This window comes from Eptatretus burgeri, chromosome 7 (genome assembly GCF_056783735.1).
Source record: "Eptatretus burgeri isolate ZD-2024b chromosome 7, Ebu_testis_v1, whole genome shotgun sequence".
Taxonomy (NCBI): domain Eukaryota; kingdom Metazoa; phylum Chordata; class Myxini; order Myxiniformes; family Myxinidae; genus Eptatretus; species Eptatretus burgeri.
Window position 1 is genome coordinate 88,582,008 of NC_140967.1, and position 27,355 is coordinate 88,609,362.

Sequence of the window (27,355 nt, forward strand, 5' to 3'; positions counted from 1 at the left end):
GGGCCGAATACATGTTTGAAATATCATGCTATGCAGGATGATATCGTTTTGGCCCAATCTCTCAATGGTGAAGAATCACTTTAAAAATGATATAATTCTCGTATCCAGATCTGGATTCGGATCATAACCAAAATTGAATCAATTTGTCGTCACACACCCAACCTCTCCACCAATTTTCATCTGAATCCGTCTTCAACTTTCTAGGATATGATGCACACAGACAGACAGACAGGTGTGAAAACATAACCTCCTTCACCTTCGGTGGCAGAGGTAATAACCGTTTTTAATATTTAAACAACAGTTTGATCCAGAGGTGGGTGGTGGTTGTGCTGGGTCGTGGACATGTATTTATGCTAAGATGTGCATGATTTAATGTATTATCATGAAATAGAATGTGTGGATGAGAGTTGTAATTATGTGATCGTACATTAAATATTTGAGCGAGTAGAGTCTGATTATTGATGTTACATTTATGGATTGACTCACTGCATGGACGCAACTGAGGCTGTGGATCTACTGATGTACGTAATCTACTGATGTGGATCCATGACTGAGGTTATGGATCCGCTGTTTGGAGAGGTTCTGGGTTGAAAGGATCGAAACCTCGAGGAAGAACGGTGCCCAGCTGATGATCCATGCGGTCGGGAAACCAATCTGTTGCTTTATGTTCAGGTTCTTACTTTAGGTAAGGGAACTATGTGTTGAAGTTCACAATTTAAATCGTTAAATATAGTATGTTGTGAAATTTACATCATTTACAGCAATCTTTACAATCATATTATGTTTTAGGAATAGGAGGTACTGTGTGTGCGTGCGTATGTACGTACGTACACTCTGGTCGTGATTATGCTTTCCCCACTATTCTTATCCATTCTCCTCCACCACTCACACACCCTCCCCGAGTTAATTTAAGTTGATAAACTGTTGGATTGAATTGGAATAGTTTTAGACGTAGTGCAGGCTTGATCAGCCAAATGGCCTCCTTCTGCGTCTCAGTTCCTTGTATGTATCCTCGTGTAATAATTTGCTCTAATCTATCGGGGCATTCTTTCAGCAGTCCAAACACAACCAGAATGTTTTTATTCATGATTGTATTGCTTTGTTTTTCACATTTATACTACTGTGTTAAGAGACAGCCTAACTCATTATCCCTCTGAACTACTTTTGGGACTTCTACATTGAGACTCAAAGATAAACTGAGAGCGATCCACTTTGTAACTTGCGAAATCTAAGATTCACAAGACTTGGTTGGTGGAGTCTATTATTCTGTCTGTATGTCAATCGCCTACAGGCCACAATTCTACACCCATCTTCACAAAACTTAACCACCTGGTGGAGGTTGTCAAAAGCTATGCCTATTGTTTTTAAGTTCAAAGGTCAACGTCTCAGAAAATTGTCATTTTTCATCCGATTCATTTTAAATTTGAACAGGGTTTGCATTTTGGTTCACTGAATTGATTCACCAATCAAAAGCTTGAAGCTTATAATTTTTGAATTGCAAAGTGCAAGGTCGCAGCGACTTGCACAAGTACCGGTCAATAACTGCTTTGTTTGTCTGTCAGTCGCCAACAGGTCACAATTCTATACTGATAGTCATGAAACTTAGCCAACAGTTAGAGCTTGTCAGAGGTCGAGGTTGCAGTGAGGTCATGTTTAATGACATACATTTTGCGATAACTTGGCAGAGTCATTATTGAGACTTCCGGTTTACTTCCCTACATTTGACTTGACTAGCACTTTAAAACCAGTGGTTGGTCGATTACTTCCAGTCAGCCATTTTTGCAAAGCGGTCAAGGTCAAAAATTAGGACCTCAAGGTCGAATTTCCAAAATCGTCATTTTTCATCCGATTGATTTATAATTTGAATCTGGTTTGCAAACTGAGTCACTGAATTGGTTCACCAAAAATCAGAACGATCGATTTAGCCATTTTGACATGTCAATGGTTTTCTTGACACCAATTTCATCCAATTTTAATCAAATGGGGGGACTTTTCGTGATTTTATTATTGCAACATCTCAAAAACTTTTCAAAAAATGGAATTGAAACTTACAAGGTCAAGGCCATCCGAAATGTATAAAACACCTGTTAGGCCGCAGTTAGAAAATTTATCGGCAAAATTTGTTTTGCATAGCAATCATCACGTAAAACACTTGATTGGTCAAGTTTTAGAAATTGCCAAATTGCTGGCAACTTTTTTATTTGGATTTCGCAAGTGTTATGCCATACACAACATCTGTCGTTTGTTTATTTATTTGTTTTATTCATTGATTTTATTTATTTATTTCCAATGCAACAGACAGTGCCTTTGCTGCTTCAAGGAGTACAAGACGCTCGAGGGTTTTAGCCAGCTGGTCATGGAGCTTATCCGCCTGGCTGTGAGCCTGGTTCAGTACCTTCGTGATGGCTTGGTTCCTGCTGGTGACGAATGTGGACAAGTGGACCAGCACAGCGTGCTTGAGGTATACTACATGGGGCATTGAAAAGGATGTGCGAATGAGATACTCACGAGTATCCCAAGACAGGCAAATGTATTTTTTTTTCTTTCAATGTACAGTTATACGGTACTGTGCAAAAGTTTGGATAATTTTTACCTTTGGAATGATATCCCCCTTTAAATATTTGTTGGAAGTTAGAAGTTTTCAACAGGTAGATAATACAAATTTCTGTGAAAGTTAATTTAATATCACAGTTACCTTTAAGTATATAAAATTAATTCAGAAATTAATTTTTTTTATTTTTTGCTTTACATATTATATTATCATGTGCAAGTATAATATCCATTTTCCACAAAGAAAATATGCAGGAATCAGTTTGGGATTTTTGTACAGTAAATTGTAATAAAATATTGAAGTAATCAACACCAGTTACATTAATGTGAATTACAAGGAACCACAATAAATGTTGCAAATTAGTGAATACAGTAAACTCTCAAATATCACGGGGGTTATGTTCCTGTAAAATGCCACGAGAGTTAAAACCACCATAGTGAACACCAAGGGCCAATGAGAAAAAGGGGGGGAGGGGGTGATCGGTTCCTGGGCTTTGATGAAATATTGAGGAAGGTCGGCGGTGGCCAGAAATAAACACATCACAAATGAAATATACATGCAACAAAAAAAAAAAAAAATTTATATATATATATATATATATATATATATATATATATATATATATATATATATATATATATATATATATATATATATATACACACACACAGTAGACTAGGTGTAAGTCGTCACCATCGAGACCGAGAAAAAAGTGACGACTTAGAAATGTGACGACTTACGCTTATGTGAACATTCATGATGACTGTGGGGTGAAGGATGAAATCGTGCGTGGCCTGGACACATATGTGTGAGAGCCGGCTATTGTACCAAAAGGAAAACACAATCTTCGGGGCATAGGTGGGGGTGAGTTGGTGAGTTGGAAAGTGATCAAGTAAAGATGGAATTCATGAATCAGTTTATCAAAAGTAAAGATAATGAACAACTGCAAGACAACTCGTATACCATCGGTGATGGTATGGTGACAAATTACATGACACACAGTCATTGTGGTGATGATTACCACTCAATGCCCATGTGTAAGTGAGTGCGGTAATGTACAAAACAAGCCAAGATAAAACCATGATCGGACTTCAACACTAAGCTCGATCGATCCTTTACTGCTTCGCAAAGTAATCCGTTATGTTTGAATGCCTCAAACTCTTGGGAATCTGGTGCATGAGAAAGGATTCAAACCGGTCATTGTATTCCATGATGTTGGCTGGGCAATCCTCCACCGAAAGACAGTATCGGCCGAATATTTGTCCGAATCGGCCGAATCGGCCGAAACCGAATATTTGGCTGAGCCGACATTTGCCGAAACCAGATGATGAGCACGTCATCGACATCTTCAAAGGACACACATTTCACGCATTTCACACTTCCCACCGGCCTCACGATCTTCTCCACTTGTCCAAATATCTTGCCCTTATTCTTCAAGATATCATTCAATGTCTGCCGTTTGATGTCCAACTTCTCAGCTATGTCTGTTTTCTTCATCAGTGGATTTGCCTCACAAAACTGGATAATGTCGTATTTTTCTTGGTAGGTTTTAGTTGTAAGCTTATGCTTAGTCGCCTTTGTCCTGTCTGCAGTGCAATCAACGTGTGTACGCAGTTATAAATAGCCTATCACTGGCGGTGTACACCAATGAGCGAGCATCACGATTCCATGAAATCGGGCTTCTCACGAGGCAGCAGTTCCGTGTGACGAGTTAGGAGTGGTAATTTACTTGAGTTTCCATTACGTGGGAATGGACAACATCTGACGACTTAGAGATGACGACTTACAGAGGGATGACCCTTTATTCAAAGGGATTTAACATGAGATAAATTCGGGACTTTTTGACGCTGCCGACTTAGGCGAAGTGACGAGTTACACACTGCCGACTTACACCTAGTCTACTGTATATATATAAAGCATGTTGGCATTGAAATAAATGTGTAAATAAAATAAATACCACATAAAACTAGAAGGGCACTCGGTAAAGCACATGCCTGATCCGGTAGAACATGCGTGCCGTAGCCAACCTGCAGCCAACCTCCCTGGATGTGCCTGCAAGAGAAAACTTAATTGAAGATTGCAGTGAAGGATTGTTCGAATGGTGGAGAAAGCCAAACACATTCAAGCTGACCTTCAGACACAAGGTACAACTGTTTCAACTCGCACCATCTGTCACCAACTCAGTGAATGGGGGTTTGATGGCAGGATACCCAGGAGGACCCCCACTGCTGATATATATATATATATATATATATATATATATATATATATATATATATATATATATATATATATATATATATATGTATGTATATACAATCATGCACCACTTAACGACGGGGTTACGTTCTGAGAAACGCGTCGTTAAGCGACGTCGTCGTTGTGCGAACATAATTTTATTTTTTTTTCGTTTTCGTTTTCGAACATCGTACTTACACAAAACTACACACCTAGGCTATATGGTATAGCCTATTGCTCCTCGGATACAAACCTGTACAGCATGTTACTGTACTGAATACTGTCGGCAATTGTAACACGCATCCAAGAGAGACTGAAGTCACGTTAGTTTTACCTTTGTGCTGTTCATGACGGCCATTGGTGTTCTTAGCAGTAGCTTACAATCGCCTCTCGCATCGATTATAGAAAGATGAATAAATAGCGTTTGGATTTTATAAACATGTAATCATTGCATCGATGTTATAATTTATAAATGAAGAAACGAGCTCCTGTCAATTGTGATATATATTTTCGGAACAGTGCGATTGTTTTAACAACATGAAAAGCTTCACCAAAAAGAAACTTGTGTTTTAATTTCGAATGTAACAACGATTTATTCGCGGAATTCTTCAATTCAAACGTAATTTACTTGCGAGAAGGTAAACGTGCAAACATTGGTTCAGTTTGAAAGCCGATTTCCTTGAATCCCAATTTAGCACGACCCTGCTTTTTTTCGCGATGACATTTTATGGACCTCAACGATCGCATTATAACAGGGGCCACACTGTCGTTTATTATCATTATGAAGTATTATGTACTGTATAGCGTACATAATTGTACGTGCTATTTTTATACGACTGGCAGCGCTACGTCAGCTTCATCACTCGGTGATAGGAATTTTTCAGCTACATTTTTTTTTTTCATTTTTTTTGTTTTTTTTTTCAGAGCTGGCAGATCCGTCGTATATGCGATCCGTCGTTGCCCGAATATATATATATATATATATATATATATATATATATATATATATATATATATATATATATATATATATATATATATATATATATATATATATATATATGAAAGCCCGACTGGAGTTTGCCAAAACATACCTGAACAAGCCAAAATCCTTCTGGGAGAATGTCCTGTGGGTCCAAATTAGAGCTTTTTGGGAAAGCACATCATTTATAAGTTCACAGAAAACAAAATGAAGCCTTCAAAGAAAGGTCTTCAAAGAAAGAAAAGAACACCTTCCCTACAGTCAAACATGGTGGAGGTTCAGTGATATTTTGGGGTTGCTGTGCTGCCTCTGGCAATTGGTGCCTTGAATGTGTGCATGGCATCAGGAAATCAGGAGATTACCCAGGCATTTTGGAGTGCAATGTTCAACCCAGTGTCAGAAAGCTGAGTCTCCGTCGAAGATCATGGGTCTTGCAGCAGGACAATGATCCCAAACCCACTTCAAAAAGCACCCAGGAATGGTTCAAGACAAAACACTGGACTGTTATGAAATGGCCAGCAATGAGTCTAGATCTAAATCCCATTCACACCTGTGGGGAGATCTGAAAACAGCAGTTGGGAAAAAGGCACTCTTCTAATCTTGGAGAACTGGAGCAATTTGCACAACCCGCCCTATCCGTTTCCCTTCCACATTTCTCCTGTCTCTGTTCCCCAATGTTTTGTTTTTTTCCTTCCCTCTCCCACCCCACTTGTCTTCTGCTGCCCTTGTTGTACGTTTCCATGTGTTAGCTCTCATACGAGCCTCGACGGTGTAAAACTAGAGGGGAAGCACTCGGTAGAGTGCAAAACCTCCGCCGCCAATACTGCTGGGTCACTTAAGTGAACCTGATATCCTATTCATTGTAGGTCAAAACGGATTAGACTCTACTGAACCACGATTGAATAAACTAAACTAGATCGACGTGCATGTAGAAATGCCAAAAAAAAAAATCAAAATTTTTTTGAAAAAAAAGTTGCAAAATTTCTGGTTTTTCTCTGACAAATTTTTTTTTTTTGGGGGGGGGGTGGTTGGAATCACTTATAACATGTAGAAATGCAAAAAAAAATTCAAATATTTTTCAAAGAAAATCGAAATTTAAAAAAAAAAAAAAATTTTTTTTTGGACCAAGTCCAAAATCTAATGGCATGATCCTTGGACTATACCTAATCCCCCCACCAAGTTTCGTTGAAATCCGTCCAGGAGTTTTTCCGTAATACTGTTCACAAACAAACAGACAGGGGTGAAAATGGTAACCTCTGTCCATCTTCGATGGCGGAGGTTAAAAATAAAAATATATACAGAAAAAATAGAGAAGAGTGGTCCAAACTGCCAGTAGAGAGGTGTAGGAAGCTCATTCATGGTTATAGGAAGCGCTTGACTCCAGATATTTTGTCCAAGGGCCATGCTACCAAATATTAAGTCGAGGGTGTCAATAATTTTGTCAATGCCATTTCTTTTTATTTTCTGATTTAAAATGATATATTAAGTTGTGAATCAAAAACAAAGGTTCTGTAATATTAACAGTGAAATAAAGAATTGTGGAGAACAAATACTTTTGTCAATTTCAACTTATTTTTGAGAAAATTGTGAGTTATTTGAAAAAAGTGTAAGGGTGCCAATATTTTTGGCCACAACCGTACATTCTTTTGTTTCTCTGAATCAAAAGTTTACTTTCGCAGTTTGTTTACTTTAGCAGTTTGTTTCATGTGCATTTATAAAGGCGGTTAGTTTACAATAATAAACATATGACTATCACTGATATATAATTCGATGAATTAACTCGAAAGTATGAATATCATTGGAATAACCCATGCTTTTGCAGAGTATTGCATGTAATTTAGAAAAAAAAAATGTTGCCAATTATATACACGTACAGGTATTGGACAAAAAAAAATGGAAGCACCAATGTAAAGTCACTTAATAGGGTGTTCAGCCACCATGTGTGGCCAGTACAGCCGGCATGTGCCATGGCGTAGAGTCCACCAGCGTCTGGAATTCTGCAGGAGGGATGCGGCACTATTCTTCCATGAGAAAGTGAATCGACTCACCTGTTTGATGGAGGTGATAAACAGTCTCTTTCTCCTGCATCGTTCCAGAATATCTCATAAATGTGTGATTGGGTTCAGATGTGGAGACTGAGAAGGCCATGAAATATGGATAACATCAGTGTCATGCTCATCAAACCATTAGGTGACCACACGTGCTCTGTGAATGGGGAATCGCTATCCTGGAAGACGCTTCTCCCGGCCAGAAAGAAATTCTTCAACGTGCGGTGAAGATGATCACTCAGTACCATTAAATAGCGATTGGCATTGACCTTGCCTTCTAAGGGAATGATGCACTCAAACCATGCCAGGAAAATGCACCCCGCAAAATTGGAGAACCACCCTAACCCTTCACTGTTGGAACCAAGCCCTCAGGGTTGTAGACATCTTTAGGTTGGTGCCACGCTTGCACTCGTCCGTTTGTCGAGAACATGGTGAAGGATGATTTATCTGACAATATCACATTTCTCCACTGCTCGGTTGTCCATTGCCTGTGCTCTTTGGACCACTGGACTTGCAAACGTGCATTATTCCAGGTGTGGTGAGCGGTTTGTGCACTGCAACCCAACTGGTATCCCACTTTGGAGTTCTCGGTAGACTGTTTTTGATGAAACTGGCTGCTCACGCCCCAAGTTGAAATTGCTCGCCTTCTTTGCCTTGCACTTCAAATTAATGCACGGATATGACTATCCTGGAGTATGGGCTTCCACACACTGTTCCCTTTGCTCTTGATGTCTTTACCTCTGATTTCCATGCCAACATCACCTTAGACACCGTTGTTCGTGTAACATCATCAAGTTGAGCTGTCTTTCTCATTGAAATTCCTGCCAAATGTGCCCCAACAATCACCCCTTCTTTCAAAGTCACTGAGGTTTCATCTTGTTGCGATGCTAGCCATAATTATAGGCAACCAGGCCTGTGCAACATTTTTTTTTTAATATATATATACATGACCCGAAGCATGCTGGGATGTTATTTGCTTAACACATGGGCCATACCTGTGTGGAAGCCGTTGCTTTCACTATATTTGGTGTTTCCATTTTTTTTGTCCACCACCTGTATATCGGAAGGAAAGTTAAGTTTCCAGTTCTTGAACTGTTGTGAATATCTCGTCCATATAACTTTTTGAGCGCACCACACATGCTTAAGGTCTACAATCGTCGCAATTGTATAATCTTTAATAATATTATTTTTCGAAATTGGAAAATGATTTTTGTAAACTGTTAACTTGAAAACTTTAATTTTATTTTAAATATTTTTTTTAAATATTCTCTTCAGCCAAGTGACGGTGTGTCTGAGGAGGCCGATGAAGGAAAGGACCCAAACACAGAGTCCTCGAATGGAAGGGCACACTGTGGTACCGAGTCTGCTGAAGATTTACAGGAAACCGAAAAAGAAGGACCTGAGGTTTCCTCTGTGAAAGCATGCGAGACTTCTGAAAACTGGGACACCTGGAGTGTGGAAGAGAGGGGGAAGCTCCTGCTGTCAGTAGCCAAGATTTTCCAAATCCAATTTCCTCTTTACACGGCCTACAAGCACAATGCACATGCAACCATTGAGGTACGATATTGAAAACGACTCTTATGACAATTATTTTCTAAAATTTTCACTCTCCTTCTTGTTTTCTTGGTACTTCTGTTAAATATTGCATTGGTGTTTATTCAAAAGTTATTTTTCTCTCTCGTGGTCTTGACTCAAGTACACCGAGCCGTGTTTGATCTATGCTTCCATGGAATGGTAAGAGGGCACATGGTAACGCGTTTCTTCTTTCTCTCAGGACATTTCAACGACAGAGAGCAATTTTTTGGGTGCTTTTTGTGACATGAATGTAAGTCGAGTTTTATCCAAATGTTTGCAATTTTGATGGTAATTGTGGGAATTGTTTGTTGATTGTAATAATTATTACCTTTGCCAATAAGGGTCTTTGTGATGTCTTTGGAACAGTACTTGAACATTGTGCCTTGATAAAATGCGAGTATTTCCTTTTTTTTTTTAATTATTATTTTTTCCTGGGAAAATATTTTGTGACGTATTTTTCAAAAGCTTCGACATTGAGACGTTCTCGATTCAAAATCTGAAATGGAGTGATGAAATGGAATTTTTTTCCCCTCGCATTTTGAGTCATTTGTGTAATGCTGACCTCTGTATTGTATGCATGTCTTATTAGGATGTAGAGGTTCCCCTGCACTTGCTGCGATATGTCTGCCTGTTCTGTGGGAAGAATGGGTTGGCACTGATACGCGAGTGCTTCGAACACGGCACTCCAGATACTCTCCCGTTTCCCATCGCCCATGCGATCATTAGCATCGTCTCCAATGTGAGCTGCACAGGCATTGTGCATTGTTTCGTCACTCCGTTTCATTTTCATTTCGAAAAACTGTCGATATATGTGTCGTAGCAATTATCCACAAAATATGGTAAAGGTTTTTGTGCCATGTAAAAGTTGGAGAAGCTATATATTGTCTGAGCTTCTTACCTCCTGCTTTATTTGTGCATCTTTTGTTCTCAGGTCAAGATCTGGTTGCATCTGCCTGCAGTTATGCAGCACATTGTCCCATTCAGAACCTTCGTAATCAGGTATCCTGCAAGAAAGTTTCTGCATATTTCCATCTCTCCCCAGCCCCCCCCCTCCATTCCCCAAACTCCTTCAACAATTCAAGAGTCTTAACTGTAGCTATGGTCTTTTTATCTTTGAAAGAATAATGATGTTAGATTTGACAGATGTTGGAGCAGAAGTGTTCATTCCAAATCACTGGGTCAGGTGGAAACTAGGGTGGTGAAAGGTGAGTCCACCTCGCCCATGTGTATGTGGACATGCCCGACCTCCCCCCCCCCCCCTTTCACATGTTCTTAAACCTTTCCTGCTGCACATCTGTCCTTATGGAATTTCTTTGGCGAATAGCCAATCGGCGTGGCTCACGAGTGCAATTGTGGGGTCATCACGAGACCATCAAACAGGCTGGTAAACAAGCCCATAAATCAACATCTGTCTGTCTGCGTGGAATTTCCCTCACTTGCCAGCCAATGTGCACGCTCCATAAATCATCATCTGTTGGAATGCACCAGGCAATGGGCATGCATCACGGATGGTTTGATGGGCTCCACGGGACGTAATACAAGTGTGCACACCATGCGTGTGATGGTACTTCTGTCTTGTGGCCCTCGTTGGTTGGTGGCTTGCTGTTGGGCAGATTGGGTCTGCGCTTAACCTCCTCAATGCGAAATGTTGACAAGCTTCGCTTGGCTCGCCTGTTGGCTTCCCGTCTTGGAAGTTGTGTTCGGAGACGCCAATTAGTGCCAAATTAACCCGGCAGATGAGATATTTTTGTCACATACCCGCTGGATGGTGTGATGGTCGTTGAAGGAGCAATACTATGATTACTCTTTCCATTGTTATTATGGACAAATATTTATCTAACTGGCAATTTTGTCAATACAAATTGAATTATTTTGTCAGTTCTTTCATTACGCAGACCAAAACTGCCAGCTGTGTACCTCAGGACTTGGCCAGTTCATTTAGAAAGGGGTGTCAGCAAAGTGGTCGAGAGTTTTGCCAAATGTAGCTGTTGAGGGGTCGTTGATGTACACCATTAGAAGGGTCTGCCCAAGCACAGTCCTATGAGGGAAACCAGCTACCAAAGGCATAGAAGTGGCAGGTTAATAATAATACCTGCAAGGCTTGTGCCCATGCAAGAGTGCAATGTTGCTTTCAGGGGGGTAGGAATTGTGTGATATGTGCATGGAGTAAGCTATGATGCCATTTGCCAAAATATATGATCAGGCCAGGTGTGAGATTGTAGCACATGCCTAGTAAATGTACAAAGTAATTGTTCTGACATATTGTTTGAGGTTCAAGGAATATGCCCATTGTTAATTTATCAAGACAAATGTATCCATGATGGCATGTCCAACGAGCAAGTCAAGCAGATGACCAGCGATGAGAGTGGGTTCCAAGAGTAATGTTTCAAGTCCATTTTCGATAACTGCTTCCATTTGCTGCTGAATTATTGGATTTTGTGAATCGGCAACTTTTCAAATAAGTCGATCGCCGCACATTTGCAGCAACCTTTAGTACCAATGGTCATAAGGGCAGAATATTGTTGTGGGCTGGGGTTCGGTGGCGATAAACGACCACCAGGGGGAGCAGTAGGGTCGTTTCCACCGAACACCCTGGAATTTATGTCGTGACTCTCGGATAAGTCCGAAAGGTCACGAGTCCCTAAGCGGACCGTGGTCGCCAATATTTCGATTGCGTGCCGTTGGGTTAATTGCCTAACTTCAATATACCTAAGTACCCATGTCGTCAAATTACCGGGGAAGTCACACCCTCGACGGACTCTGTCGAACCGGGTCGCTCAAGCGATCCAAGAGTCTTAACCGAGGGATAGTATTAACTGAAGGAGTGTAACCGAGCGGAATTACCAGAGTCCATCAGTCCAAACGACAACTTACTGCACACGGCATCCCTAATTCTTAATACGCACCTTGCTGGGCCAATGAAAGAAAGTGACAGACAATGAGCTGGTACATTGAACAATTGGGGAGGGGGGGGTTATTTATAATGGGGGCAATAATCTGGAAGAGAGACAGAGCAGAGTTACAACCGAATATCAGGCAGGCAATGTACAGTGAAAGGAAAACACTTAACAATTCTACTTAAAGACTGACGCCACACACACACACACACACACACACACACACACACACACACACACACACACGCACACACACACACACACACACACACACACACACACACACACACACACACACACACACACACAGACACACACACACACCCAAAAGAAATGGACCCCGTGGGGTCTTCATTCGGTCCCTCAGCCCAGGAGGGAAAGGCGAGCTGGGGACCAGGGCCTTGTCGGGTACGTCTCCGCCTCGTGCGGTCACAACGGACTCCAACCCACCACGGTGGGTCTCGAACCCACGACCCGAAGTCCACGGGCCTACGACCCTGGCTGCTCGGTCACCATCACCATGAGGAGCCACCGCAAAGGACCGCAGACCAAGCCACGGTGCCAGACCAGATGCAATAGGCCACAATGACTGCAGTACTCTGGTCTTGACAACCACTCTTCTCTCCTTGACGAGGCGAACTCTTCATCTAGCTGGGGCGGAGCCGGCCCTCAGGTCATGAGCCTCCTGATTGGATGGGGCGCCTCGGCGGGGTGTGTCGGAGCGTCTCGGAGCCCCCCCCCCAAAGAGGGTCTGTAGTAGCTTTCGGCACGCTGGCCTCCCATTGGCCGGATCGCCTCGGCCCTGTTCGCCCTTCGCCCATTGGCTGGAGGAAATGCTCCATGCCCTTCCTCGGAGCGGAGCCTCAATCTGAAGTGATGGAGGCTTCCTCCACGCCTTCAGCCAAAAACACGTGGGCAATGGAGTCGGTGGTTTGAAGAAGTGAAGGGGATTTGTTGTAAAAAAAACTAACTATAAAGAAACTTCGCAGCGCACACATGTAATTCTCGTTAGACATGGGGGATGGGACCCTAAATATAACGTATTTATCGACATAACTGAACTGCGGGGACTGCTGTCTGTTTGTGTGCAAATGGCTGCCAGATTCGTAACAATATAACGTGTACGCAATGTAATGATTGATATTGTCTCGGTGCTGGCAGCCAAAGTTAATCCCTCTGACCCAATTTGTGGTGACAGGCCGTTAACGCTGCCAGTCCGGACGGCCGAGCCGTTCTCTTTATTAGGAGGACACGTTGATCCTCGGAGATTATCACACATGGAAGGGCACAATGGCGGTGTGATGGGGGCAGTGAAATGGATGCGCAGGGGTGGGGGGGGGGGCGGTTATACTCGAACCCCACGACAAATACACGGATACAGCCACTTAAAATAACCGCATTTAGTGAAAATAGACAAATATTTCCAAAGGATAAAATCATGCGTGAGGTAAATCTATATGTGACCTGCAATGGCAAAACCCAACACTTGGTGACAAAAATCAAAATTCAGCTTTTGTTATCACTGGATAAAGTGAAGAATTTCCTTTTAAATGAAACCTTATTCATAGGAATTGGTTGAAATTTGATGAAGTTATGGCTATTTTACTTATTCCATCCACCGAAAGTCAATATCGAGATAATGCTACTTAAACTTTCACTTATAATTCAAATTTCACACACAAGTCATGCACACATTCACTCCATAGCAACAGCAATAACCAGATTAGCTACAGACTTGAAATTTCACAGGCATAATGGACACATATCAGACTGTAATTTCTGTAAAAATGATGAAGTTTTAGTAATTTTTAATAAAGTTATGGTAATTCAAAAAACAACTAGAGGGGGAGCACTCTGTGGAGTGCAAAACCTCCGCCGTCAATACTGCTGGGTCACTTAAGTGAACCTGATGTCCTATTCATTGTAGGTCAAAACGGATCAGACTCTACTGAACCACGATTGAATAAACTAAACTAGATCGACGCGCATGTAGAAATGCCAAAAAAAAAAATCGAAATTTTTTTGAAAAAAAAGTTGCAAAATTTTTTTTTTCTCTAACAAATTTTTTTTGGGGGGGGAGGGGGGGTTGGAAATCACTTAAAACATGTAGAAATGCAAAAAAAATTCAAATATTTTTCAAATAAAATCAAAATTTTTTTGAAAAAAAGTTGAAAAATTTTGTTTTTTTCTTTCTTTAACAAATTTTTTTTTTTTGGTTGGAAATCACTTAAAACATGTAGAAATGCAAAAACAAAAATTCAAATATTTTTTCAAAATGGCCGCCATAGCGGCCATATTGGACTTTGGACCAAGTCCAAAATCTAATGGCATGATCCTTGGACCATACCTCATCCCCCCCACCAAGTTTCGTCGAAATCTGTCCAGGAGTTTTTTCCGTAATACTGTTCACAAACAAACAAACAAACAAATAAACCAATGTCACCCTCAAGGTGACCCGTATCTTGCCAAAAGGTGAGCATGTGTGACTTCTTTAAGGTCACACTGAGGGTGAACAGAGCTGCTATCCACCAGGAGCGACTCCTTGAGGAATATCTGCCTACGAGAGATTCCGATGAGAATCGTTCTACAGAGTAACCATGAAAAATATGTGTTTTCCTCATAATGTCACCAAATGACATCATAATGTCTCAGGCTTGACAGATCTAGAAAGCACTCATCGAGGTGTTCAATTTGAGGTATTACACGATATCGTTCCTAAAACTTGAAAATTTGACCTTGGGGTCAAATATGTTTGACCTCAGGCGCTAACCATGAAGGTCAAGGCCAAACGCCACCAAAAACGAATCAGCTGAGCGCCAGACCATATACTACATTCCCATAAAGTTTGGAGACGATTAGATTAAAATTACTCAAAAAATAAGGGTTTCGTCGACTCCCCTGATTTGCAACATAGCGACCTTGACCTTTGACCTTTGACCTTCAAAATTTTATGCGCTGAAAGGGACCTCTATAGGCCTCTGATATGCGAAATTACAAAAATTTCCAATGATAACTGTGCTTTGCAGAGTGATTTATACGTGATGACAGACAAAAAAAAAAAAAAACATATGAAGATCAAGGCCAATCGCCACCAAAAATTAATCAGCTGAGCGCCAGACCATGAACTATATTCCCATGAAGTTTGAAGACGATCCGATCAAAATTACTCAAAAATAAGGGTTTCGTCGACTCCCCTGATTTGCGAGAAAGTGACCTTGACCTTTGACCTTGACCTTCAAAATTTTGTGTGCTGAAAGGGACCTCTATAGGCCTCTGATATGTGAAGTTACAAAAATTTCCGATGATAACTCTGCTCTACAGAATTTTTTATATGTGATTACAGACAAAAAAAAAAAAAACATACAAGCTGACTAACATATCTTGCAGAAACTTCGTTTTGGCAAGATAACAAACAAGCAGTCATCGACTGGTACTTACGAAATCGTCAACTTGACCTCTGACCTTGTCGAATAAAAGCTGTCTCGAGAGAAGGTAGCGATGCAAACCAGAAGTTTCTACGATGATTCTGTACCAAACCATCAAAAATCGAATGTTTTGGATGTTTGACCTCACTGTGACCTTGACCTTTGACTGATTTTGACCAAAATCTAATCAGCACCAGCCATCACCCTCCTGAATCATGTGGTGTAATTTGACATTGGTAGCTTCTTCCGTTCTTGAGTTATCGTGCCTACAAACAAACAAACAAACAAACAAACAAACAAACAAACAGAAACGGAAGTCATCAATATACTTACGAAATCTTTAGATTTCGTAAGTAACAAACAGGGGTGAATACAGTAACCTCCGTCCATCTTCGATGGCGGAGGTTAATAAAAAAACAAAAGAATTTCGATGGTTCCAGTTACAGGACATGCATGTTTGAAATACAAAATCAATCAATCAGGTATCTCACTATACATTGTACCAACATTAAAATATGTACGACATGTACCATATCAAAACACTGTAGTGAAATATAAATCGCAGAGCTCGGCAAGTTTATCATGCCGTCAAATTCATGCTCTGATCTAAAGCCGCTGTCACACCTTGACGTTTTAGCCAGCGTATGGTAACGTATCAAAATGTATGTAAAACGCTGGCGTACGCTGAACTATTGATGTTTTTTTTAAGTTTTGGGCGTATTATAACGTGTTGGACGTATGCATAACGTATTAGTAACGTACACAGAACGTTTTAATCACATATAGAGAACTTACACCAATGAATGCTGAGCGTGTTGTCGGCGTTCACAACCTATGCTCAACGATAGTCTAACTTATGCATAGTGCGCAGCAGCGTATCGCTGACGATCACGTGGCATAGGCTATTAATAGGCTGCGGCTCGACGATTCAAATCATAACCGCACAAGACATCGAAGTGTGAAGCCGCTGTCACACCTTGACGTTTTAGCCAGCGTATGCCGACGTATGAAAAATTTGCTGAACCAAGATGGCACACGTCGAATACGTTATGGGTAAGTTTTGTACACGTTAAGAGTACGCTGGCATACGTCATTGTACGTCGAGAAATTTTCAGCATGTTGAAAATTTCTCAACGTACTCAACGTATGACACACATTCCGCATACGCTGGCATGAGTTGTTGGCACACTACGCGATCGTTGACACACGTCGACATACGTTACTTGTACGTTACTCATAAGTCGAAACACGTCAAGGTAATGGTTAGCGTCAGTGTTCCAGACTCCCTGGTTTTTTTTTTTTCTTCGGTATGACGGTTATGATTTAAATCGTTGAGCGGCAGCCTTTTAATTATATTATGTTATAACCGCACTAGAAATCGAAGTGTTAACATGACCGTCATACCGATGAAAAGAAAAATAAAAAAAAAACAGGGAGTCTGGAACACTGACGCGAACCATTACATTGACGTGTTTCGACTTATGAGTACCTTACAAGTAACGTGTGTCAACGATCGTGTAACGTGCCTACAACACGTTACTCATCGGTTAGAAATAAGTTTCGAGTACGCTAAACATTACCTCGACGTGTTTCGACTTATGAGTAACTTACAAGTAGCGTGTGTCAACGATCACGTAACGTGCCTACAACTTATGGCCAGCATTATGCAGAACGTGTGAGTCATACGCTGGCATACGTCAGGAAATTTCAAGCATGGAAAATTTGTCTAAGAGCTCGGCGAACTACGACGTTTGCCAGCGTACTACGACGTATGCCAGCGTTCTACGACGTATGCCAGCGTTCTACGACGTATGCCAGCGTTCTACGACGTATGCCAGCATTCTACGACGTATGCCAGCATGCTCTTAACGTATACAAACTTACCCATAACGTATTCGACATGTGCCGGCATTTCAGCCCAATTTTGCACACGTCAGGCATACAGTACGTTGGCTAAATCGTCAAGGTGTGACAGGGCCTTAACACTGGTGTCTATAGCCTGCCCGGCAATTATTTATCATACACTGGCATGATTGGATTGCTTACAAACTCATCTCGACATCGATTGTACAGAGCAACACCTCTAGTGAATTTTACAGAAATCAATTGTTAATGACACAAAGGTCGCAAGCACTGTCTACGGTTACACTTGCTATGCCCTTATTTGATGGAAATGTTGACTTGGCTGCCTAATGCAGATTGGATATGAAACTGGGCAACAGTTCCACGATCATGAATGAGTCACAAAACAAGTGTAGAGAGTTAACTTACTTTTAGGCACTTTTCATTCAAAGTAGAATGTAAAAATCATCAATTTGTGCTGTTCTGATGTATGATACTGAAGAATACACGTCAATAAATATCTGACATCACAGTTTAAAGAATACACAACTCAAACCATTCTTGGTTCTCCAATCTAGTATAATACATTTAGGTCTATCGCATCGAAATCGGGCAGAAGAATTTCAACGACAAAACATCATCTTTTACATTGGCTTTTGGCCCGTGGTACAAGCGATATTTCTGCAATTTTCTTCATTTCGATCCCATTGTTTCAACTAATGTCGATCGATTGGAAAATACTTTCTGAGCAGCTTTGGAGTTGATTTTTTTTTCCAAAATAATCTGGAATAAATGCTCCCATCCGATCGTGCTAAAATCTCAAGTTGGTCCCTGAGGTAGAAATTTGGTGTTCGGAGGCTGCTACAGCGTAATGGGATTTGCCGAGAAGTGTCGGGTTTTGCAATAGCAGGTCACATATATTACTAAAACTCTCATCTTGTATGTATTATGTATGTATGTATTTTCTCGAAATACAGCTAAAACGGTACACGATAGCGCAAAAAATTTAGGGCCACCTTACTCATCATTTGCCTGCGGTGTGCAGTATCAAGTTTCGTTCAAATCGGGCAACGAAAAAAATTATTAAAAAATCAATTCCCGATTCAGTCAAGTACTCTTCGGGAGTATTTTATCAATGCAAACAACCTCAGCAGTACAGTTTGTTGGAGCTATCTTCTTTTTTTAAATGATTTTTTTATCAACTGCTGTTACAACGGGAAACCAACGAGTTCACGGGTCGTCTAGTTATCGAGTACACACTAAAACCAAGTTTGATTTAAATCCCTGAATCCCGATTCAAAATACTAAATAATTCTGCCTGCCAGACCATGCATCCAATCAGGCAGAAATTTAAAATATATATATATATATATATATATATATATATATATATATATATATATATATATATATATATATATATATATATATCCCCCATGACTACAAGATCAAAACTGACGTTTCACATCAAATGATGAAGTGGTTCGAGAGAGAGAATTTTAAAAAGAATTTTGTTCAATCCAATCATTCAATCAATCGTTTCAGTTTATTGAGAACTTCAAACGTTGGACAAAGCAGTCAGAAGATTGTTATTTGTCAAGTTCACAATAATATATGAAACTTACAAATATATACATATTGTTGTGGTTACCAAATTCGCAAACCACCATTCAGGTCCCTTAGGTGAGATATCTCGGTAAGTATATGTGTAGTTAGGCCCAAACCCGTTGTCTAGAGGGAATAAATGTTATTCATGCGTGCTGCGACTCTTCAGGATAGCCGTTTTTCTTTTACTATCTTTATTTTGGACCAACCGCCATGATTACCACCGCCAACCGCGTCTCAACAGTCATCACAACATCAACCACCCACCGCGGCGCCGCTTCACCACAACAGCCACGACCTTGACCGTCAACCCTCGCAACCGTCGCATCGCCACCGTTCTTGCGCCGCTTGTGGGTACCGGTATTGGACTCGTGCAGGGCGCGCGCCGAACAGCGTGTACAAAACCACGGACTTTCCGCTCCAAAAACGGATCAAAAACGACACACGCCCACTTTTGTTCCGTCCAATCGGTGAGCGAGGGGCGATTTGGCCCCGCCTCCAGGGCGTTGGAGGGCGGTCGCTATATGCAAATTCATGGATCAAAATGCATTCACGCCCACTTTTTCTCGGGCCAATGGGGAGCGAGGTGAAAGGTCGAAGGCAGGGGGTCAAAGGCGAAGCCACGGGGCTTATATAAGCGACCGCGTTCGTCAGTCAAGTCAGTTAAGAAGTCGTCGTCGTCGTGTGCGTTGGGGTTGTGTGTGCGTTGGAAGGAGTTCGCAGGAGGAAGAGTTCGGAGTTGGAGTCGGAGCGAAGAGGACGGAGCTGTGGAGAGGCGGCGGCGGCGAGGGCAGACGAGGGGGTGCTCGCGTCGGTGCCGGGAGCTGCACACCAGGGAGGCCGACGGCGCGACCTGGTCGAGGTGGAGACGCTCGTCGCGGGACCCGAGACAGAGTAAAAATCCTCCTTTCCCCGAGCATCAGCAACCCCCTCCTGTTTCCCCCCGCGCTGAGATAGTGCGACCAAGGGGGCCCCCTTCCCACCCCCTACCAGACACTGTCCGCGAGGCCCGCGGAGTTGGGGCACCATCGCCGCTCCGCGTCTCATCACCAGACGGGTAGGCCCGACCCGACCCGGTCTCGGCCTCAGGCCCGCCTCATCCTTGAGGGTGTTCTTTTTCTTTTGCTTTGGGAATATGTGTTGTCGGCGCCGTCTGTGAAGTAGAATTGTATAAGTGTTGCCGTGTGCTCGGTAGTCGGATAGCTCTGCATTGTGTCTTCGCTTTTACATTTGCTTTTTGTGTAAAATTGCATTGTGTTTCTTTTCCTTCTATGTGCTTTTGGTGGAATTGTATATGTGTGATTTCCGTTCATCGCGAATAAATGTGCTTTATGTTGAACTGTTTCCCGCTTCGCTTCGTCATTTCTCTCATTGAATCCTCATCTTGCTTCACGTAAAGGGTTGGTAGTGGGCTGAATACGCCCGATAATTAATCGAACCGTCGAGGCCGACGATAACACCGCTCGGTTATCCCGATAGTACGGAACGGGTCGCTTAAGTGGCCCGTGTCCGAAGTCGACCTGCGGCGAGGTGCGATCGCCCGGTCTACCCTCCGTGTGGCTACTTAGGTAGGTCGAATTTGGCGAGCAACCCTATCCCACACGGGGGCCGATTGGCTCGATCGCGGTGAGACCGAAAGGTCCACCCGTGACTGGTTCCCGGCGTTAGTCCGTCCGGTGGGCGACGTGCCGCGATTCGAGTTACGTGGCCGTTCGCACGCCGGCGGGCGCGAATCCGTCACAATATATAGAAAGAATAATAATCATCTAAAATTGCTTGAATATGTATATTGTGCATTAAAATAAATGTATGGAATGAAAATGCAAATTAGCCAGAAAGCAGAAAGACATTTTAAATTACAACAAAAGGTGTCCAAGCTCAGAGTCCCCAGGGCTCAAAGCTCATTTAGCCAGGGCACACATAGTGTTGGCATCAGCGACGAGATCACCTGCACCGTGTCCACAAACGGCGAGCTTCACCTGCAGATGCCCAGGTAGCACAGAGTGAGCACTGCTGTGGTCCGTGCACTTAGGCCTTGCAAATGTGCCGCAGGAATGGACCTGCAGACGCAGAGCAGCAGGAACTACCGGACCAGAACCCGGGACCATGCGCCCCCGCACATCAACACGAGACAGAATGCTTCCCGCTCCAGCATCCAGAAGGCTTAATTCGTCTCGACGGCGAGCTCACTCCAGCCGCTCTTCCTCTTGGGCCTCGGTTGGACTGGCCTCGACACAGCGATGCCGCGGTCAGGCTACGTTCAACAGATTGGTCACAGCTTTGGTGATAAACCCAGAGATACTCTGACCACGTGGCTTGGAATGGCTCATCAAGCGAGATGCGTCTCAGGCACAGCCACTCTGCACGCTATGTCCTCAACAGGAGGCCATGGCAAAGCATCTCCCATGTAGTGATGATTGAACAAACCTGGAAGTGGAAGTGATGCAGCAACATCATCATTGTGCTTATCAGCTGCCTGCCTGACCATGTGACCTATTCATGATTTGTGAACACTCTGGTATCCCCAAGGTTTGGTGAACATGTAGGTGAAGTTTCCCCTCGACCTGCCAAGCCTTCTGGATAAGGTTTTCAAAGGTTTATTCTTCAAAAAATCAGAGCTGCCAAACCATGTGACCTATGGTGTCATAGGTGGAGAACTTTTTGATCCTTATGGATCAGTGATCATTCCTGTAAAGTTTTTTTCCTCAATCGTTACAACATTCTACACGAGTAGTCGCACCTATGACACAATTTTCACCAATCAGATAAGTGGCTGCAGAGAAAACAGATGAAACTATAATTGCACTCGGTAGAGTGCATTACCTCCACCACGTAATGCCTGATCCACGAGAACATATCGGGCTCAATACATTTTTGAAACATCATGCTACACAGTACGTTATCCTTTTTGGCCCAATCTCTCAATGGTGAGGAATCACTTTTAAAATTAAATAATTCTCATATCCAGATCCGGATTCAGATCTTCACCAAAATCGAATTAATTCGTTGTGGCCACATACCCAACTTGTCCACCGTTTCGTCCGGATCCGTCCACAACTTTTTGAGATATCGTGCTATATATCGTTTTTGGCCCTATCTCTCAATGGTGAAGAATCGCTTTTAAAAATTCGAGTAGTCGGATCCCTATCCGGATCTTCACCAAAATCTAATCAGTTCGTCCTTGTCACACGCCGAACCTGTCCACCAAATTTCATCCGGATCCATCCACAACTTTTTGAGATATCCTGTACACAAACAAACAGACAGAAAGGGGTGAAAACATAACCTCCTTCACCTTCGGTGGTGGAGGTAATTAGCATGACCAGACGTACGTACAACCCCAAAACATCGTGCCACCAGTGACTTCATCAGTGGAGGCATTAAAAAAAAAATAACCTTTCACAAGCCCTTAAGTTATCCACTATGTTTGCTCCAGTATAAAATACATATAATACCCCCTACCCCTCCCAGAAAAAAAGAAAAGTACAATAGACTGATATTAATTCCAGAAAGGAAAGTTACCAAGTATGATGATAAAAAGAATGTGGCAAATTTTGTAACCTCCAACCCTCTGAGGATCTATTGGCTGCTCCAAATCAGCTTCCCCTTCAGCCCCTGGCATGTCCTGGAAATAAAACAGGATATTTCTTGTATTTTCTGATTTGAATCCAGGAAAGCAATTATGGTTAATCATTTTGAAATTGACCTCAGTTTGACTTTTGTTTGAATGCTGAAAATTGTGTTAAAAGGACATTTTGACTGACGGATTTCACCTTAGCGACGGCAGGCTAAAAGTGCCCCGATTAGCGGAAGTGAGTCGCTGAAAGTGCATGCACAGAGCATGTGTGGAAGGAGCATCATTTGTGTTCCCGAGACAATTGAAAAGTCACTTATTGATGAGCTTATGCGATACTGTTGCACTCGATGGTCTGCGGTCCTTTATTAAAGGAAAGTATTTGTCGTAAATGGATTTTAGAAACTATTTGTTACATTTGCAATGATGGCAGGTGTGTTGATTTTAAATGGGTTCATTTGCAGTTAGGATACTGGAATACAGGATATGTTGTGCTTATGGGTAAATTAAGTGAATTTATGTTTCAAGTCAAGATTTCTTTCCAGCCCAAAGACTGATATAATTTCATTAAATTGTTACCAATGGTGTCAGATGAAAACTTGTCCTTTTTCTTGAGATTCTAACTTTTATTTGCCTTTGCAGGTACCTGTGCCGCCTTTCTGATCAGGATTTGCGACACAGCGCGGCACGGAACATGGCCGACTTGATGTGGAGTGCAGGGAAGGAACCCCTCGACTCCACGATTGGCTTCGATAGAGAGAGTCTCGACCTCGCCTACAAATATTTCACGTCTTCTACTCTCACCATGCGTCTTGCGGGTCTCAACCAGATCACGGTACTATTTCCTGGAATGGCTGGAATATATGTCCCTGTAAAATCATGTCAGCCGGTGATTATTGCTATTGTTGGTATTTTGTTTCTGTTGGCGATCCTGTGTTGCTCATCCATTGAGTGAATTGAGTGTGAAATGAGTTTTATGTTGTGCAATGAAAATTGATTTATTCAACCATGAATGAATGTTCCTCAATCTTTGAGGTGCGTGCGTGTGTTTTTTTTTTTGTACGCATATGCTCAAGGTTGTTCGGAGGAAGGCTAGATGCCTGTTAATCACAGGGTCTACCCATGGATCATCAAGGCAGGGGAGGACTGTGGAATTAGGATAAGTAAACAGAGAAATTATTTAATTTGACTTTGGCATTAAGAATTCATGGCAGTGTAATTATTTGATAAATAGACAGTAAACCACTTGGCGCTGTGATCTTAAACCTGGTTTTGCATTTTGTGAAGTTTGTTCTAAAGAAACAAACTATGGGGATGCATTTCACTCGAAGACATAGTGTGGGTGAATCAAAGCACAAAGAGTTCCAACGGATCCAGAAAACAAATGATGCACTTCCAGGTTGGTAATTCCACCCTTATATATAAAACTTTGATTTGGAGATTTTATGATCAAATCGTTTCTTCCTAACAAAAGTGAGTATGAACAAATTTATTTTTTGCAGGGGTGTTGCTTTCATCGGTATTTTCACTGGTCTGGCTTTAGGATGAATTTTATGAATCCGCAGCTTGGCCAATTATATGAGAATATTGATTTAAGAAAACATGATAATATACATTAACCCCTTCAGGAATGGCATTCTTGTACCTTGTGCTTGAAATTATTTTCCTCGTTTTTCACGAAACCTCATTGCATCCCTGATGAAATACTTCCTTTCCATTTGGTGTATTCAAGATTCTTTTGATTGAATATTTTTCTTTCCTTTTACCGTTTTCAGAATCAGTTGCATTCATTTAACGAAGTTTGCAATAACGAATCTCTTGTCTCTGATGCCGAAACGTAAGTGATCAATTGCAGTGTACCTCACCCGATTACGCAGAATCCTGTTATGCTTTGAACAGTCGGCACTAAATGGTTATCGTCCGTCTGTCTCTCTCTCTCTCTCTCTCTCTCTCTCTCTCTCTCTCTCTCTCTCTCTCTCTCTCTCTCTCTGTCTCTCTGTCTCTCTGTCTCTCTGTCTCTCTGTCTCTCTGTCTCTCTGTCTCTCTGTCTCTCTGTCTCTCTGTCTCTCTCTGTCTCTCTCTGTCTCTCTCTGTCTCTCTCTCTCTCTGTCTCTGTCTCTCTCTGTCTCTCTCTCTCTCTGTCTCTGTCTCTGTCTCTGTCTCTGTCTCTGTCTCTGTCTCTGTCTCCTCTAGGACCATAGCGAAGGAGCTAGCAGACTGGTTAATTAACCACAATATTGTAGAACATATATTTGGACCAAATCTACACATCGAGGTAAGCTTTTTATTTATTTTATTTCCATGTTGATGATTTTGTACTTTGATGCATGATGCTGTACCATTGACGATCAACATCATGGGCTTTTATTAAATATTTATCATTTTGAAAATTTGAGCCTTTATTTGTGGAAACTATCCAAAAATATAGGGAATCATAAATTTGTTTGTAAATTAATGATATTGTACTGTCATATCGATTCCAATTCCTTCTATTGTCGTGTTTGGTTTTCCATGTGAGGGGCAGGAAAATGTTTGTTTTCTATATTCCTGCAACCCCAGAGTATAATATAATGTCTTGTTTATATAACTAGTACATTTGCAATATGACCACTATTACTGGTATACTTTAATAGGCCCGATTATTCTCACTTCCTTGTGGGCTCAGTCGGGGAAAGATTTTGGATGAAATCTTTCATAAATGGCTGTGCAAGCCGAATGTTCAGCTGGGACTCATTGGGGCAGGACTTTGTAAAAATAATAAATAAAATTTTCAGGGTTCCAGAGATAACTCACAAACTCTTTGCAAAAGACACCGTGGGATCTTCAATTTCCAACTAATGCCCTCCTTTAACCGACTTGGTCTTGGTAATAAAGTAAACGGTTTTGTGGTATGCCATCCCGATCAGACCAAATGAGCGCGAAGCCTGGTTGGTGGCTTCACATTCCTTCACTTGTGACCATTTAAAACTCGGTCTTTAAAGACCCGAGTAACCCTGTAGAAGCCATCCGATATTGGAGGTGAAGTGGTGTTTAGTGCATGTGCATGACGTTCAAGGCCATCTCGATAGAGCCTTTTTTTGATTGATTAATCACACCCAACCACAACTCCACCTCCTAACTGTAGGGCAGAGCCGATGCGTTTGTGTGGCGGACGACACTTGTTGATAAGTCATGTGGCAATATGGCCATTATGGAACTCAATCTGTGCTCTTCTGCTTCACCTTTGCACATATATGTCTAATATATAAAGCTCATTGTAATCACTCACTGACTCACTGACTCACTGTCATTAATGTTCAGTACCTTTCGAGTAACGTAGAAGGCTGAAATTTTGCGTGCTGACGGACATCAAAGCCGATACACCCGGAAAAATCACAGAACTGTCGGAAAGCGTCTGTGAATGAAAATAAATAAATGGAAAAAACAAATGCAGGTGAGTGACTGGAGACAATGGGGAAGCACAGTTCATTGTTGTTTACAACGTGTAAACGTACCCCGCTAGTGTGTTTGTATGCATGCATGTATGTATGTATATGTATAGGTATGTGTGTGTATATATATATATATATATATATATATATATATATATATATATATATATATATATATATATATATATATATATATATATATATATACACACATACATACATAGGGTGTCCCAAAAGTCACCTTGGGATTTAGAAATTAAACAACATTTCTGTTTTTTAAGAATTTGTTTTTCTTTTCTTTTCAGAATTTAGATTAACATTTGGAAATTACCCATGGAAAAATTCACAACTGAACAAAGAACCAAAATCGTGGAATTTTATTTTAAATTTCATCGATCAATTATTCTCACCCAAAGAGCACACTGCTGACACTTCAATGCCAGAAAACCCCCTTCAGATTTCATGATTCAGGTGAGGTTGATTCAACGTTTTCAGCAATATGGGTCAGTAAGTGACTTGCCACGATCTGGAAGACCACGTTCAGTCCGTTCGCAGATTCATCGTGAACATGTACTGGACAGTGTTCAAGAAAAACCAGGAACATCGATCCACAGACGTTCTGACCAGTTGGGGATGTCTCGGATGTCACTGTATCACATATTAAGAAACGATTTGCACCTGTACCCATATAAAGTGCAATTGGTGCAAAAGGTGAAACCGACTGATCATTGACAATGCTGAAATTACTAAGTCCAAATTCAGAGGTTGGTTATTGAAGAAAACGAATTTCTTCATAAACTGATTCTGAGCAATGAAGCTCATTTCCATTTGAACAGTTTTGTGAAAAAGCAGAACAGTAGGTTCTGGGTATTAGTGAATGCTAAGGCTATTCATCAACGTTAGTTGCATCCTCTCAAATGCACTGTCTGGTGTGGTGTAACGTCAAAAAGGATTATCGGCCCTTATTTTTTTGAAAATGAGGATGGCAGTGCAATGACTGTCACTAGTGAGCGGTATCGAGCCATGCTCGAGAATTTTGTGCATCCTGCAGTGAAGGATAAACCTGAGATGTGGTTTCAACAAGATGGGAGCCACTGCCCACACGGCACGAGCCACGGTGGAGCTTCTAAGTAAATTTTTGGACACCGAATAATTTCATGAAATTCAGAAATTTCTTGGCCATCATG

General features: G+C 41.6%; 1 protein-coding gene across 6 annotated transcripts in view; it reads left to right on the top strand.

Annotated features, from left to right (window-relative positions):
• USP34 (ubiquitin specific peptidase 34) overlaps positions 1–27,355 on the top strand; it is a 341,601-nt gene that overhangs the window by 66,880 nt on the left and 247,366 nt on the right. For 5 of the 6 annotated variants that reach the window (XM_085890368.1, XM_085890370.1, XM_085890369.1 and 2 more), the window contains exons 3-10: positions 2,299–2,461; positions 9,095–9,376; positions 9,594–9,644; positions 9,984–10,133; positions 10,326–10,393; positions 23,380–23,572; positions 24,513–24,574; positions 24,931–25,012. In XM_085890368.1, the coding sequence (XP_085746494.1) occupies positions 2,299–2,461; positions 9,095–9,376; positions 9,594–9,644; positions 9,984–10,133; positions 10,326–10,393; positions 23,380–23,572; positions 24,513–24,574; positions 24,931–25,012 (1,051 nt within the window). Of the gene's footprint in view, positions 1–2,298; positions 2,462–9,094; positions 9,377–9,593; positions 9,645–9,983; positions 10,134–10,325; positions 10,394–23,379; positions 23,573–24,512; positions 24,575–24,930; positions 25,013–27,355 lie in introns of those variants that run through there. The other variant, XM_085890373.1, reaches the window with a different exon arrangement.